General features: G+C 43.5%; 1 protein-coding gene across 1 annotated transcript in view; it reads right to left on the bottom strand.

Annotated features, from left to right (window-relative positions):
- The window catches only part of FER1L6 (fer-1 like family member 6), a 1,078,814-nt gene that overhangs the window by 382,289 nt on the left and 679,048 nt on the right, over positions 1-17,477 (bottom strand). Inside the window, exons 25-26 of the mRNA XM_069621590.1 lie at positions 14,345-14,540; positions 1,513-1,745 (exon numbers count right to left, since the gene is read on the bottom strand). Of these exons, the coding sequence (XP_069477691.1) occupies positions 1,513-1,745; positions 14,345-14,540 (429 nt within the window). The remainder of the gene's footprint in view (positions 1-1,512; positions 1,746-14,344; positions 14,541-17,477) is intronic.

Raw genomic sequence — 17,477 nt, 5'->3', positions numbered from 1 at the left:
CTAGACACCCTCATAAGAACCAATTGTGTGGAGATGGTACATGTGTCATTAGAACCGGCTTAGACTGACCATTTAAGTCATGTAAATAATATTAAGTTTAATTGTAAATTCAAAATAGCTGCCATGTAGGTACTTTGATAGTTCAAAGATGTAAATGTGTAAAAAGTAAATGCATCTGGGCGGGTTGATCACCTCCCAAATGTGGCCTTGGTAAACTGAAGGGACCAATCAGAGAAAAGAGGTCAGCCCCTGGATAAGGGGATGGAGAATAGTTGACCAATGAAAATGTATAGCCAATAAGCTGTCATATGTGGGTGTGATTATGGGTTTATAAGGTGTCACACAATGGAAAAGGGGGATCTGACTGGTAAATGAAGAAATTAGTAAACTACCTGATATCATCTGGGTTGGAACTGCTGATGCAATTATTGGCGTATACCAGGAGTAAGGAGAGGCTGGATTCTTGGACCAGGAGAGGCTGTCTAACTGAGTCCCTGTGGCCATGAGATGATTTTGGGAGCCCTGATGGCCTGGCTGTCCTTTCCTATGTGCAGACCAAGAGATCATTCTGTAAGTTAATTTGTCCATCCAAACTAAGTCTTGTGGTGACCTGCTTGAGATCATACATTCCCCTTACCTAGTTGGTAGGGGGCTGGTACCTTGATTTCATTGTGAATAAAAAAACGATATCCTATAAAGTAATTGGATTTCCTATTCTTTTTTCCCTACCCCAAATGTCCTTAAATGGGGGTGTGCATAAAATCGAAACTTCATTCCGCTCCTCATTCCACAGACCCTGCTTAAAGGCAGAGGGGTCCCAATTGATCAACTGAGTACCTGGGTGAGTGTTGGGGCTGACTAGTGTCTTCCCAAAATCAAACACTGAAGTCACTGATTTAAAAGTACAGCTCTGCAGAATGCAGGAAAGTGTTTTCTGAGAGAAGGGCAATTTTGCAGTGGTGATGAAAAGGGTCTGCTTTGAAAAGTTTGCTGTGCTCCAACATTGCCAGAATTGTCAAGCATGCAGAGAGATAAACATTAAGAGCTCTGCTCGTGTTGAAAATCATTGCATGTTATTTAAATTCAACTTTATATAAAGTCATGTTTTAAGGTACTGCATCCTTGAGGCATTCAGGCTTTTGTGTGTGATAAAAGTATTGAAATGTTCATTTGACCTGTACTCTACTGGGGACTTAAAAGCAAAAACTTGCATGTATTGTTAATTAATCTTTGTTTTGGTGCCATAGAGAATGTGGCGTGGCGTGTTAGGTAGTTTGATTATTGATCTTTCCATAATAGTTAATACAAATATATTCTTTCTGTTCAACAGCCTGGTTCTTGGCTTAACATTGCTAAAGGGGGAGAAATTCACTGATTTTGGCTAGATAGAATATTAAGGTATATTTGTGTGGCTCTGTAATTGTGGGGGAGTGGGAGTACTCCCCACATTACCAGTGATCCCATAAATATATCTCTCAGAGCCTGCCCTACATCATTCACTTGGTCGCACACCTTTTGATCTGCAGCCTTTCCAGGTGCAGGCGCTGTGGAAGCAGGGCTGGATTTCGCTGCTTTCGCTGGATCTGGCTCGGGAGCTGGAGTCGGTGATGCCGGGCGCTCTGGAGTTGGTGATGGAGCACGGGCTGGGTCTTGTGAAAGAGCTGTCTCCACATCAACATAGATATGATCCGCTGCAGGTTCTTGATAGACAGGACCAGCGAATGATATCAGCTGTGCTGTTGGAACTGAAACAAGAAGCACAATTGGGGGAATGCATCACAGTCAGGCTTTGCACTAGAGCACAGTGTACTTTACTATGAAGTTGCTAGTGATGCTAGTATGCATTTTTAGAATCGTTAAATCAATTTAGTGGTGTCAATTAAGACCATATACATTTGAACAAAACGTGCACAGAGCTCTTTCACTTTAATAAGACAGGCTGGTGCTTGCATTAGTTAAAGGTTAGTAAATGCAATTAAAAGATCTACTGTCCCTCATTTCCTTAGCGTATGAAATCAGCACTTTCAGGTGCTCACAGTAAACTTCAAGCAACACATTGCTGTTATGTTTCTATTACTAAGTGTCCATTAAGGTTCAGTAGCCTTTGTATAGTAAAAAGACATTTGGGGGAAGCAGGGGTGTCCCCTGCAGGCTTACGAATAAAGTCATCTGAAAGAAAAGAAACAAAAAAAAAAGAAAAATGACTCCTGCAACGGAAGTCGCTCCCCAGATTAGGGAAAGGACAACTCTGTTGCAGGGAGACAGACTAGGCAAGCCGACGGAGGAAATGAAGGAGGTAAGTAAATATAGAGGCTGGGCTTTAAGTGGACCAGGGCCAGCCAGGGCCAAGCCCGGCAGACTGCAATATCTCATTTTTAGGCGTGGCAATCCTGGGGCTCCCCCTGGCAGCCCTGGCCACTACATGACAAGGATCTCGTGTGCGAGAGCTTCATGCTTAAGAAAAAAATGCCTTTCATCCATAATGGTGGCACCACAACTGCGAGGCATCTCTTAAAGCAAGAGATGCCCGTGGGCCGGCACCACCATTATGGAGAGAAACGTGAGGCCCTGGAAGCAGAGGCCTTGTTTTCAACATCCTGAAGCTCCTGTGCATTCGCAGGAGTTTCAGACTAGGGAGAGGGCCTCAGCTTCCAGCGGCCTCACCCTTTCAGCCTTAATGGTGACAATGGCCCTCCCCAGCTGGCGAAGGGGCTGTGCCACCATAAAGGCTGAATAGGCGAGGCTTGCAAGGCGCTGTTCCCCGCCTGGCAAGCCTATAGAACATAAAAGCTGCCTGGCAGGGGTGACAGTAGTCCATTGAGCCGGGGCTCCTCAAGAGGGAGTGGCCTAACGGGCCAGCAGACGACCCCCCACTGTCAGGCCACGCCCCCTTAGTGCACCCCAGCTCATTTAGCAGTACCACTTAAGGCACTGTATAGAGGGGTTGTGGGTAGAGGGATTGCAGGGCACATTCTTCGTATCACAAAATGCGGGTTTTGACATTTTGGAAATGCGTAGCGTCCCGCCCCACTGTATTCTAACACAGCCCATTCAACTCCGGTATTTTAACGTAGATCCATCAATTCCCCAATAATGCATGTTTAGCTACGTCTTATCCATGTTTTTCAAGATAATGTACAATTCCAAGCTTGGTCTTATCCTGATTCTTGATGGCCCTCAGTGGTTAGAGTATCCAATTTTAACCAGCAGATGTTGCAATCAATATATTTTAATCTGGGCCAATGTCTTTCTGCCTCTTGCTAGATGCCAAATGCATGCTTCCTCAAATCTGAAACCTCCAAATGCATGCTTCCTCAAATAAGCAACCTCTAAATGCATGCTTCCTCAAATAAGCAACCTCCAAATGCATGCTTCCTTAAATCTGAAACCTCCATATGCATGTTTCCTCAAATAAGCAACCTCCAAATGTATGCTTCCCCTAAAACACCACCTTGAAGATGCCTCCTTTTCTGTTTATTTTGCCTGCATCCATTCTGCTTTGCTTTTTATCTCCCCTATGAAGCTTTGCTTTTTGGGGTCCCAATTCTGGACAAACTGATGTCTGTTGGAAGGAAACAATCAGAACCAATTTAATACTGCTCCCCTAAAGTCCTGTTGCGTGAAATAATGTTAAGAAGTACTGAGTGGCCAACAGTATGAAAAGCCGCTGACAGATTGTGAAGTATCAAAAAGGCAGTAAACAGTAGAATGGCATCCAGCACTTAGATTGCAGCCGTCTTGGCAATATGTTTGGATCGTAAACCCAACTGATAGGGTTGAAGAAGATTTGCTTAAGTGATATAATCATTTAGTTGCAAGGATACCAGTTTTTCTAAGATCTTCCCCTATGAAAGGCAAACTAGATGCTGGATGCTAGTACTGCCAGTCTTCCGGATCCAAATGTGCTTTCTTAATTAAGAGATGATACCATAATCTGATACAATACTGTTAATAAGGTGGTTGATAACTCTTGCATACTCGTACTAATTGGGCAATCAATACTGACTTGTTTCTATATATGCATATATACATATGCAACATCATTCATTTTGTAAATGTTTAATTGGCCAGTCTGGAATACTGAAGTATTTGTTGCTGTCACAATTGTTACTTATTGGCATGTATGTTTGCATTGGTCACCATTTGGAAAGATAGAATGCCATTTTATCTGAAGGAGAACATGCTACAGGTGCCATGATTACAGTGCCCCTCTTCTCCAGTCCCCTCCCCTTGCAGGCTTGGGTTCCTTGGGAGGGAGGGAGAAAGGGAGGGAGGGAATGAAGGAGGGAGAGAGCGAAGAAGGGAAGGAGGGAGGGAGGGAGGGATTTTAAGTACCTGATGTATTGTGTTTTCACTCCATAATAGCAGCAATGTAACAACGTCACTACAGTGGAACACCTATGTTATATTTTGTTAAATGACAGCTATAGAAAAGAATGTCAATTTATGTTTGCGGTACAAAAATTGCTTTGTGTGTTTTTAGGTTTTCTTGGCCATAATCTGGACGTCATGAAAAAGCAAATAACTGTTTCTATTGCACATGACTTATAATAATTAATGATAGGGAGGAAAATGAATAATATGAGATCATTGATGGAGAGGTTAGAACCTGCCACTCCTGGACCGGTTCCCTTCCCAAGATGCAGGTACTTAACCCTTAACCACCAACACTCTGCCAATGATGCGCACCTGTGCACACAGGAAACTACTTTCTGCCAATGGCGGCCTGCCTGTATTGTCGACAGAACATGCATGTTCATGCTTCATTGAATGGCAACTAGACATTGGTGAAAGTATAGATATGTTATGTTATGTTATGTTAACGGTACTTGCATAGTGCACCGTCACCAACGGAATTGGTCCCCAGGCGCTCTGGCGGATCAGTAAAGGAGAAGGTGGGGAGGGTTAGTAAGGTGAAGAGGGCATAGGATAGTGAGAGGAGTGGTGTACTGTTGGCAGCTTCAACTCGGTAGACACCGGGTGCTGAGCTTAGGTGCAAGTATTGGATCGGTGTCAGTCCGCGTGTGCTGTTGGTGCGGCTTATGTGTTGTTGCAGTGTGGTGAAGTGCGTGCAGCTGGTTGTGCGCGAGATGGTTGTGTGAGTTTTTAAGTATGCAGAAAGTTTGAGTTTATGTTGGTTAGTGGGTTATGTGACATTTCACATGCAAGCATCCAAAGTTCTGTCTAAGTGTAGCACTTGCTGACCTATTCTATTCAGTCTGAGTGTGGCATTCACCAATCCGCACAATGCCATCCAGATACCGCACAGGCCAATGTTCACAACTCTATCCAAGTGCGGGACACGCAAGCATTCTCAATTCCTTTTAAGTGTAGTGTTTGGCCAATGAGTGATATTTTGTGGCTAAAATTGTGGTGTTCGCAAAAGGATCATTTTGCATAAGAGAAGAGAGTGACATGGTCAAATATTACCATCAAGAACAGTATGTGCGCATGCATAGTATAGAATGCAAAAGCCCACTTACTAATGGTCATTACTACCACTTGTTAGGTAATTCAGAACATATTTTGGACTCTGCCTCACATTCACTGTCGTACAGCTTCCAGCCACATCAGAATATTACATCTCAATTTCTGCAATCCTTACCTCAATCCTATCTTTGTGTCGGGAGGATAGCTCAGGGGCAACGCGCTCGCCTTGGAAGCAAGACGAGGAGGAGCAACACAGGCTCGATCCCCGGGTGTGCGCTTAGAAACCGCTGGGTATTAAGGGTGTTATAAATAACCATTTATAATACTTATACTTTAGATTCACTGTAGGCAGATCAAAATGCACGCAAACTATCACAAAGGCACTTCTCCTACCCACCCACTATACTTTATCTGTGATTATCTTGCCCGCATCCTCGCCATATTAAGGACTGGATGCATGTGTAGGGGCAGAAGGCCAAACCCAAAACTATGATGGTGATTTGACACAGTGCAAACGTTTCATTGCATAACATAACATCATTTATGCCTTAAATATTCAGGGGCACGTTAGCTGTTCATTCAAAGCATCTGAACAGATTGCATTGCACAATGTTTGTGAATGCCTACTAAGTGGCAACTGCTGGTGTTCACCTCATTGGCAATGTATCTTGCCTGTCTCCTTGACTCCTCGGTGACAAGCACCTTGGCACACCCACTTCAAGGATGTACATCAAATGCACGTGTTGTATCCGGCATCTTGCAGCCTGGCTGAGGGAAGCAGGACTGCTCATGGAATCCTAGCTATGTCACCTGTGAGGGGCTTCTAGGAGCAGCAGGAGGATGGGTCAGACCAGAAGGAAGGATGTGGCCAGATGGATGACCGGTGTCTGTGTACTTCTGTTTCTAATGATGTACCATGCGCTGTCGCACATGCATGAATAAGCCGCCTTCAATGAAGCTGCCTTTATGAGTCATCACTGCGTGCTACTATGATTCACAGCACCAAGAACCTAAAGTATGGAATCAATTTGAACATTGTTCATATGTAATTTGAATTTAATGAGGAACATCTTCATTTTGTTACCCCTGTGCTTCAAACCTTATCTATGCATTATTATATTACAAGTCTTTCAAGGCATCAATCTGACAAGTCTTTTAAAACATCAATTTCTAAGTTGACCCTGTGTTTTTAAGCTAATTTCTTTTTGGATACCTAATTAAAGTGCATTTGTTGATTTTGTTTTGTAAGTTGCTGTTTCGGGACTCTTAAATGCAGCATGTATTTATTTATTTATAAACAGGAGGAACAATGCCCTTTTGATCTCAAAAGAACGTATAATACATAAGAAATCAGATATCACGGGAAGAAGTGAGCTTGTTATAGTGGGGTGAGTTTGAGGGATATTCTGACCAGTTTGTGGAAATGGAGCAGTCACCGGGGACAATACATAAGTGAACATACGTAGGTTAAGGACAACCAACATTGGACATGTTTAAGTGCAGGTAGGTGGTACGGTCAGCTGTGGTCAGGATGTTACCATGATGGGTGAAGTGGAGGCAGGGGAAGTGAGGGACAGAGGTAGGTTAGAGGTGAGAGGAAAATGTTAGCTAGCAGGCAGATGAGAGGTAGGTTAAGTGGGTCACTCAGAGGCAAGGAGGTAGGCTTTTAGTTTGGTTTTGAGCAAATTGGTGTGGACTGTTTCACAGATGTCCAGATGTCCAGGGGAAGAAAATGGTGCAAAAAGGGAGAAAGAGCAGAAGCGAGAGAAAGTACAGAGAGGGCGGGGAGCCACAAGGGTAGTTGAGAAGGCAGAGCAGAGATTACGAGAATGCTTGCAGATTTGGATAGACTTACCATGGATAGATTTATGAACCAGGAGAAGACATTTAAATCTGGCCCTGTTTTGTGTCATCAGCCATTCAACCTTGGAACGGTACGAGGAAGTAAGTGTAAAGTGAGAAAGTTCAAAGAGAGTCCTGGTAGTGAAGTTAATGATCTTGTCAATAGGACAGGAAACATAGTTGGGGAGACCAAAGAGGATGCTGGCACAGTATTCCAGTTTAGAGAAGAGTGGTTAAGATATGCTTGGTCGTGTCGTAAGGAAGGACGTGCTTGATTTTGCTAATGTTTAAGAGGTTGAAGCAAGCTGTTGTTTCAGTTTTGGAGATGAAAGTAGAGAAGGTGTGAGAAGGGTCATGAATGATGCTGAGGTTTCTAGCTGAAGAAGAGTAGGGGACAGTGTCAGGTGGGAACCGGATAGGCAGAGGAAAAGATGAAGGAGAGCTTTTGGCAGGGAAAAGAGCACCTCTGTTTTGGTAGAGTTTACATCAGAGAGTGAAAAGCTATCCAATATTTAATTGCAGAGAGACAGTTGGACATTTTGATAGAGATGGTCAGATGAGAGTTCAGGAAAAGAGAAGAAGATTTGGGTGTTGTCCTTGAAGAGTTGGTCTGAGAACCCAAAGGAGAAGATTAGTGCCTCAAGACTAGAGTGTAGAGTGCAAAGAGGAGTGGACCCAAGACAGAGCCTTGTGGAACACCAACAGTTAAAGGAGTGAGTTCAGAGGTGTTGTTGCTCCAGGAGACAGAGAATTGTTGAGGTGCAAGGTAGGATTTAATCCTGGAACTCAATTGTGAATCCAATGAAAAAATAGGGTATTAAGGAGATCAGAATGATTGACAGTGTCAAAGGCAGCAGACAGGCCAAGAAGAATTAGGATAGAGGATAGGTTGGAGAGCTTAGCGTAGAAATGGAAACGTAAGCAGTTTAGGGCAAATTGCCAGAGTCAATCGACCAAGCTGCTATTGCTAAAACATGTACATTCTGACTATCTGCATGCAGGTAAACTTCCAAGCTATGCGTTGGCTTTTTTTGGAAGTCAGGAAATATCAATATTCAATTGAACTGAGCTTGGAAGACAATGTGGAGAAGAAAGAGAAAACAAAAGAGAGCTTAAAGTGCATTACAATACATTGTGGGGAAAGCTGGATCAAACACAAATGCTTTTCTATTTCCTATCAAGGGTAGCAGTGTGGGTGTGGTACTCCCATATTGACACAGAGGGGCTGATTCACTCTGATAAACCCTTAACTTAATTCTTGAGAGGGCTATCTTATTCGCAAAGACGTTACTGTGGGTAACTCAGACTTACTCCTGACTTACTCCGGACTTACATTTACAGTTACTCATAGAAATCTTTGCATGACTCTGCCCCAGAGTATTGAAGAAAAGTACACTTTGTATTGGCACTATTCCAGCTACAAACTGGGTGGTGAGGACTTTTGCGACTACTTGCAGGTTAGACATGGCCAAGCATGGTGCTGGTGTTTGATCTGCTTCCAATTCTTTTCCGTGATCATACAGTCCTTTTGGCAAGGTCAGTGAATGCATTTTGTATTTTTCTAAGAGCTAGAGGTTAACAACACCAATAGACCAAAGCACTGGTCATGGACACAAGAGTGAATGCTCATAAAAATGGTTGCTCGATGTAGATCCTTTGGAGATGGGGAATATTTTGATTATTTAAGTATCAGGTGCCATTAAATAAGTTGAGTAGTTGGAAATGAATTAGCCCAAACAGTGGACAGCATATGCGCTCTTCATCTCCAAATCTGCCACTGTGGCAGACCTAATCTCCTGAACATCAGAACAATAATAATAAGAATCTTCTCTTTAACACTGCTAAGCACTTAATCTCCTCTTTAGTACTCTCTCGATCTGACTAGAGTGCCAGGCTACTCTATGGGGTTACCAACTATGCTTTTTTACCTACCGACAAAGTCCTCAAATGTGCTGTCCATACACTCTTCGACCATCCCCACTTAACCTCCTCCTCCCTAGCCCGCGTTCAGTTAGGATTGTCCTCTATGAGACAGAGGGCAAAGTATAAACTCATTCTCATCATCTTCAAACTGTACATAGCTTGCCCGACCCTATCTATCATCCCATCTCACTCTGTATTCTCCTCATTCGCTACAATCACCCTCAGCTTACCTCATTGCCACCTCTTGTGCCACTTGCACTGCCTCTCATTTCCGCTCTCTTCCTCTCCTCGCTCCCTTACTCTGGAATGTTCTTCCTCATCCTCTCCACACTAAGCCATTGCTTTCTATATTTATATCCAACCTCCTAGCCCTCCTCCATTCTGAAGAACCACTTGCATAGCATTCTACGCCACCACATCTCCCGATTCTCCTCTCCCCCAACCTCTCTACGACAACCCCAGAGTACTTTTCCCTCACCCCTTTATACTAAAAACGTAGCACTTCCTCCACTATCCCATTCCTAAATCATGCTCTACTGTCCTCGTCCTTAGCTCATGTTTCTACCTCCCCGCATCATCTGGTCTTATATCAACATCCTCTCACACATTGTTAAGGATGCTTGCCCTCTGCTCTGTAAAGTTAACATGTTTTGTAAGCACGTGTGTGCCAAAAATGCATTGTTTCCCCTGTAATTTTCATTAAACAAATAAAAAATACTCAATGTTGGCAAAATAAATAACATGTATTGTATTTGTTTATTGGCAGTTCATATTGCCTAGAAAGCCACGTCAAAGCTCTCAGAGTAGAAGTAGACAGTAAAGGAGGATACTTAAGAAGCACACAGACAGATGCAAAGAGCAAGTTCAACTCGTGGCAAAGAGACGGTGGCACAGGACAATACGTTATAAGGGATGCAGGGGGATTGCACTTTAAAGTCCATCTTATTGGTTGATTGCACATACATCACATACATATTTAAATGTATGAATAGTTTCTGTGCTCCATTTACTTTTTCATTTACAGAAAGTTCCAAGTTATACAGTAATGCAGGAGGCATATCCAAGAAGACTATCATTTTGATTGATTCACTTTTTATGTGTATAATTCAGTAGTCTCAGAATAGTAATCACATTACTGTGCAGCTAATTAGAGATTGGGTATAGACCAGTATAATTGTGTGTAGTGTTGAATGAGGAGGCAATGCATTTGCTATTGGATGACTTTCATAGCAGGCTATTGGCCCTTTTCATTTCCTTCAGCTTGCTTTTGCTGAGGGTGGAGGAAGGGATGCTGCTGGGTATAGTCTTTCAGCTTGCTTTCACACAGGGAGGAGGAAGGGATGGCTGCTGAGTATAGTTCTTCAGCTTGCTTTCACACAGGGAGGAGGAAGGGATGGCTGCTGGGTATAGTTCTTCAGCTTGCTATCGCAGAGGGAGGAGGACGAGATGGCTGCTGGGTATAAACCTTCAGCTTGCTTTCGCTGACGGAGAAGGAAGGGATGGCTGCTGGGTATAGTCCTTCAGCTTCCATTCGCACAGGGAGGAGGAAGGGGTAGCTGCTGGGTATAGTCCTTCAGCTTGCTTCGCACAGGGAGGAGGAAGGGATGGGTGCTGGGTATAGTCCTTCAGCTTTCTTTCGCAGAGGGAGGAGGAAGGGATGGCTGCTGGGTATAGTCCTTCAGCTTGCTTCGCACAGGGAGGAGGAAGGGATGGGTGCTGGGTATAGTCCTTCAGCTTGCTTTCGCAGAGGGAGGAGGAAGGGATGGCTGCTGGGTATAGTCCTTCAGCTTGCTTTCGCTGACGGAGAAGTAAGGAATGGCTGCTGGGTATAGTCCTTCAGCTTGATTTAGCTGAGGTAGAAGGCAGGGATGTCTGCTGGGTATAGCCCATCAGCTTGCTTTCGCACAGGGAGGAGGAAGGGGTAGCTGCTGGGTATAGTCCTTCAGCTTGCTTCACACAGGGAGGAGGAAGGGATGGGTGCTGGGTATAGTCCTTCAGCTTGCTTTCGCAGAGGGAGGAGGAAGGGATGGCTGCAGGGTATAGTCCTTCAGCTTGCTTTCGCTGACGGAGAAGTAAGGAATGGCTGCTGGGTATAGTCCTTCAGCTTGATTTAGCTGAGGTAGAAGGCAGGGATGGCTGCTGGGTATAGCCCTTCAGCTTCCTTTTGCAGAGAGGAGGAAGGGGTGGCTGTTGGGTATAGTCCTTCAGCTTGCGTTCGCTAAGGGAGAAGGAAGGGATGGCTGTTGGGTATAGTCCTTCAGCTTGATTTAGCTGAGGTAGAAAGCAGGCATGGCTGCTGGGTATAGCCCTTCAGCTTGCTTTCGCAGAGAGGAGGAAGGGATGGCTGTTGGGTATAGTCCTTCAGCTTGCTTTCGCAGAGAGGAGGAAGGGGTGGCTGTTGGGTATAGTCCTTCAGCTTGCTTTCACTGAGGGAAGAGGAATTGGTGTCTGCTGGGTATAGTCTGGTGGATCGTCAGATTCTCAGTATGCTTCAAGGGCGCAGAGTTGTATCAGCCCACTTCTTGCTTTCCATGATGTGAACTGATATTGATTGCGAGGCATCTCCAGAAGCCTTGGAATCATGACCTCCTCCTAATAGCCTCAGATGAGGCGATGCCAGTAACATGCAGCTGGAGGGTTGGCTGCCAGCATTGGATGTCAATGTATTCTTTTGCCAGAGTGCACCACTCATCCGTTGGTCATCCAGGTCCATCATGCAATCAGCAAAAAGTGCATTTTGCAAAAAATCTCACATTTTCTGAAATATTTTATTTGAGGTAAAAAGTAGAAACTAACCCCTTCACACTACTGAGAACTAGCAAAGGCAGAGGGAATATTTTAATCTGGCACGTCTCCTTTTTAAGTAGACTTTTTTGAAGTATCATGTTGCTGAGCTTTACAAAATGCTGGACTGTTTCAAACAGTCATACTCCTCTTCCCATTCCTGAGGGTCAGCAGCAAACTGCAGGAAGGATTTTCATTTTCCGCTAAAGGGTGTCGGTGCGATAATGAGGATGTCCTCCGCCACACTGAAGACGCTCTGCATAATGCTGAAGTGACCGCCTGCCAATCAGACATCCCAATTAGGTGTCATCCGGCTTGCAAACCTTCACAAATGGATCATTCAGACATTTCTGTTTCTCCAGCATTCGAGGAGGTCAAACGCAAGCTCAATTTTCTCTTGAAACTTGGAAAACAAATTGCGCTAGAATTATCCCTGTCATTTTAGATGCATAACCCTACTCAAGGAGAAACACTTTTTACAGAATCTCATGTAAAATTGATTTTGAGGTTCTCAGCGATGTCAACACGAATCCAGGAAAAGCGGACCACTCCGGTAGGGAAAGCTTTGCAAAATCCTTCGATCAGTTCTGGGGATATGGACAATCTTTCAGTAAAAATATGATATTGACCTAGACGTCTCTCTGCTAGGTAAATACGCGATGGCCACCATGCATTGTACCTCTCAGCATATCATTCTTCGTTAGTCCAATCATAGGCAATTTCATCTTCGTTTTTCGTGATATGTTCAGTCTCTGCATGTTTCAGTGTCTCACTATTTATTTATGCTTAAACACTTTTCTCTCCATAAATCAAACGTTTGCATGATTTGTATGTCACAATTAGAGTTTGAAACCATCTCTTGTTTGTTGTTGTTGGGTATATAGCTAACTCGTTCAGAGTTGTACCTGCCCTCCATCCTGTCGTGAGCTTTTGAGTCGCGATTTCGGCGCTCTGTCTAACATGGCAGAAGGTAACTGTGCGTAGGGCCACGTTGGGTATCAGGAAATACTTGTAAAGTCTTTCTTTTCCTTTGTGCGTGCTCTAGCAGTGATCCGATAGTCTTTCTACCATGATTAATAAAACATTATCTTTCTTGGCATCAAAACTGGATTTTGCATTCCGAGGAATCAAGATAGCCAAATTGACCATAACAAAACAGTATGGAATTCCAGTTGGCTCACCCCTTCTGTCCCTGAACACCTTATAAAGTGTGTCGTTCTCCTTCCATGCTGTGTACTGATGCACCTTTAGTCGGGTTGCACAATGCTTACATTAGGACTGATCTATAGGTGATTGAAATGTTGATCAATTGCCAATTTCCCATCCATTTGTCTTTTTCTTGTTAATACATGGTATATAATGTATCAAGACCTAGCACAGTGCAAGATTTACATGATAAGGTATATTTGGCTTGTTTAGTAAATTATCAATATATGCCTAAATGCACATGTGAACTTAATACAAAAAGTTTTTATTAAATCAGGTTGCATACACTTAGGGCCCAGATTCATGGAATTATTTGAGTGTAAAAAGGGGATTTGCCCGCCATTCTGCCCGCAAATCCTCATTAGTCAAACAGGAAGTTGTGGCAGATTGCCACGCAAATCCCTGTTTCCACGCAAATAATTCCATGAATCAGGGACTAGGTCTTTTCGGCATGATGCGTTGAGCAGCAGCGCTGCAATAGGTGGGAAGATTGATGATTGAACGATCGAGTGGACGGGCATAGACAGCTCTGGGATCGGTTAATAGTCATTACTAATAGAGCATTACCTTACAATGGGCCTATCATGGCACCTCCACCAAACTTAGAGGTCCTGTGCCACAGTGTCATACAAAAGGCAAAGGTCAATCATTCCATGATAGAGTCCTACAGACTGCTTATCGATGCCATTAACGATGCCATTAACGCATTCTGAGCCTTAACTTTGCACTCTTCATTCTTTGCCTAGTTTATTGGGCAACGCTAGACTACAGGTGGCGTTGTGTGACATTTTAATGAGTAACTTAAAGTGAGCTAAGAAGCATCAGTTAGAGACAGACGCGGATTGTCTGACTGAGCATTAACTCACTCTCAAGGGGCATATGAGGCCTGTACCTCTAGTTAGAGCCCCCATTGCAAGCATAATGGTTGGTCAACACTACAGTACTCGCTTTAATATACCTCGTTCCTCTTTCCTCAAAGAGGCATGGCAGCAATCTGGCCACAACTATCTAAACACCGCTAGAGTTGACACCTTCAGAATACAACCCGACCAATAATTACTCCGAGTCTCAACATAACAGAATGGCTCCAGCACTGTGCCATTATCACAACGGCAGCCATATTGAGTGTAGATCTGTAGCAATGTAGAGATGTGCTTACCTCGATCGTCCTGTGCAGCGGCCTCCTCCTGGACAGTTTCTGTTGGTGCTGGAGCTGGAAGTTCCTTCGGTTTATATACAAATTGTTTGAGGCAGTTAATGGTGTGGGTTCCAACAAGAGTACTGCGACCGAATGCCCTCCAGTCAACAACACAGATGCTGAGCGGTGGATGCAAAAGTTCATTTTCCGGCAATTCCTTTATAAGAGAGAACATATGTTTTAGTGCAAATAAAGATGTTTGTCAACAGTGAGGTGTGAAAAGGATCTATGTGATCACCTAAAAAAAAGTATATGCGGGGGAGACCCCAAGTTCCCCCCATACCACGACATGTATTATTACCCTTACCCAACCCCCCCTATATATATATGTATATGTATATGTATATGTGTATATATATATATATATATTTTTTTTTTTTTTAGATTCTGCCTTTTAGTCCTCAACATTTTGACGGTCGGTATTTTAGTCGTATACCGTTTGTAACTAGTATTGTTACATACAATCCCTACCTATCATATGCCTGTCAATGGAACCACTCCTCTATAAATATACAAACATATTTGAGGTTAAGCTATAGAAATATATCAAATAAAATGGTATTCGAATCACTACAATTGTCTCCATGATTCAACTGTGCTATACAAAGCATTATCCATCTGAAGTTCTGAATGTAACAGATGTCAGCCATCGGGCACCCTTCTCACTGGCATTGCCAATGTGAGTGATAATATACTGCGTCTTATTTCACACTCTGCCAACGAAAGGCATCATATACTGTACTTTATTCTACACACTGCCACTCTTAGCTGTAAGAGACCCTCCTTGGTATGCCTGGGTGAACTGTTTGCGGGGTAACTGGACCCACTCAAATTTGGAGTGGTTCGAGTTCACTCAAGGTCTTCAAACGTTTCTGGAGACTTGTCCGGAAATGTTCCAGGTCCCTGAGGGCCAGAAATGAAGGCACTGAACGCACCCCCCGTGCCCCCACATGTCCTTATAAATTCAAAGCACCTGGCTGTATTGTATAGGGGTGTATAGGGGTGTATTGCACGGTTCAAGAAGAAACCTTGTCCAGTGCAAATAATTAGGGCACCGTTTTGCCTTTATTTACATGTATATGGAATCTCAGTCCATGAGGGCGGGCACTCCCTACAGGTCCAATACACAGCAAGCTGGTCATATATAATGGCAGAAAGTGCCACTTTAAGTTACACTGACGAACAGACATCAGACCTACTATCAGGACCATCATTTTTTGATCCCACGGGACCTAATGTACCCGGGCCCCCAAAAAGTACAGGAGACAACCTTCTCAAACTCAAAAAAAGGTGTTCCGGACAGAACTAGACAGGCACTTTCTGAAGGAATGTCTATGAGCCAGCATTATCCCTACCGGTTTAGTTGTTAGAAATGAACCTTGTTTGTTTCTCGAAGACAAAGAATACACAATGAATTTTAGCTACATAGCTACCAAGTGCAGTAGGAACCTTATGGTCCTTACAATCACAACAGCACAAAGAATCAGTCTGGAACTACAAAAGACACTAGACAACGAAGAGAGAAAATTTGCAAATAATTCACTTATAACCGACGCTAGAAACCAAATAGAGGAAATCAACAGTTTGCTACTTTTAAAACAAACACTGTGATTAAGAAAACCAACAAATTAGAGAAAGACATCAAAGAATTCAAAATAGAACTAATTTATCCCTACACAACAAAAGAATATTCCAAAAAACCTAACCATTCAGGAGGGACGCAGTCGGGCCATCAGAGACCAAAGAGAAGGGGGGTGTCATTTTCTGGATCAAGCAGCAGCACATCAAGTGGGAACTCCAATCAGAACTACAACCCGTACCAGTACAATCAATTTGGTCAACCACAATCACACAACTATCCCCCACCACCCTTTCAACCTTAGGACGGGGAGGGACCAGATGGGGACCTCCACCTTGGAACCCGGGTTTCCAAGGCCAACACAGATGCCCGAGACGTCGGAGGAGATAAACCCAGGGGCAGACCAGGGTCTACCTATTTTTAACCTGGCTAATGTTCAGCTTACAGCTACACAAACTTCAGTTTTAGCGAAGGGTTTATCATTCGTACCATCTGGGAATACCGATTGGTACAGTACCGAGATGGAAATACGTTGGTTCCTACGGACCGTCAGACTACGTACTTTCTTCAATGAACATGAAGAAAGTGAGGATTCCAACGACACAGGATTACATCCTAAATCCACTTTTTCACCCTCTGAGAACCAAGTCCCCGCTGACCTTTTGACTTTTGAAAGATGTGTCCTGCGAGACCTCAGAAATTTGAGCAAGAGAAATTGCACCAACAGACAACAAAATATCACACGAGCAGAAAGGGAAGCCCTTTCTGAACTAGCGAAAATATCCGAGTTAGAGATAAAACCCGGCGACAACGGTGGCGGAATTGTCATAATGAATTCAGAACACTACTTTCACATGGTCATGGAACTTCTTAATGATACACAAAGTTACAAACCACTAAAAAAAGATCCAACGAAGGACCTGACTATTGAAATCGCTGCCATGGTCTCCTTCGCTCTGGAAAGAGATTGGATTACAGAGAAAGAATCTGATTTTCTCATCACCACAGCAGGCAGAACTCCCTGCCTACACGCCTTACCCAAGATCCACAAAAACTCCACCAATCCCCCCGGAAGACCTATTCTTTCAGGGTGCAGGTCCATATTGGAACCTTTATGCAAGTTTGTGGACTATTTCCTTAAACCAATCAGTATCACCACGGTATCATACATCAGAGACACAATGCACACAATCCAAGTGTTTGAAAACCTGGACTTTGATCCACAAAAACATCTATTAGTGACTTTAGACATCAAGTCACTATATACGAGTATTCCTCAACAAGCCGCTATTGATTTTGTATATGAATACCTCCACCTGAATTTATCATTGAAGTAATGACACTAGCCCTTTGCAAGAATTTTTTTGAATTCAATAAACAGTTTTATCTGCAGATTAAGGGAACTGCTATGGGGGCTGTATTTGCCCCGGGTTTGGCAATCTTATTTATGGCCAAATTTGAACAGAAGTTCATATTCAATCAAATCAATATGTGGGAGGATAATATCAAACAATG

Source organism: Ambystoma mexicanum, chromosome 5q, assembly GCF_040938575.1.
Source record: "Ambystoma mexicanum isolate Mex_15411 chromosome 5q, UKY_AmexF1_1, whole genome shotgun sequence".
NCBI classification, from domain to species: Eukaryota; Metazoa; Chordata; class Amphibia; order Caudata; family Ambystomatidae; genus Ambystoma; species Ambystoma mexicanum.
This window is presented reverse-complemented; position numbering and strand designations above follow the sequence as displayed.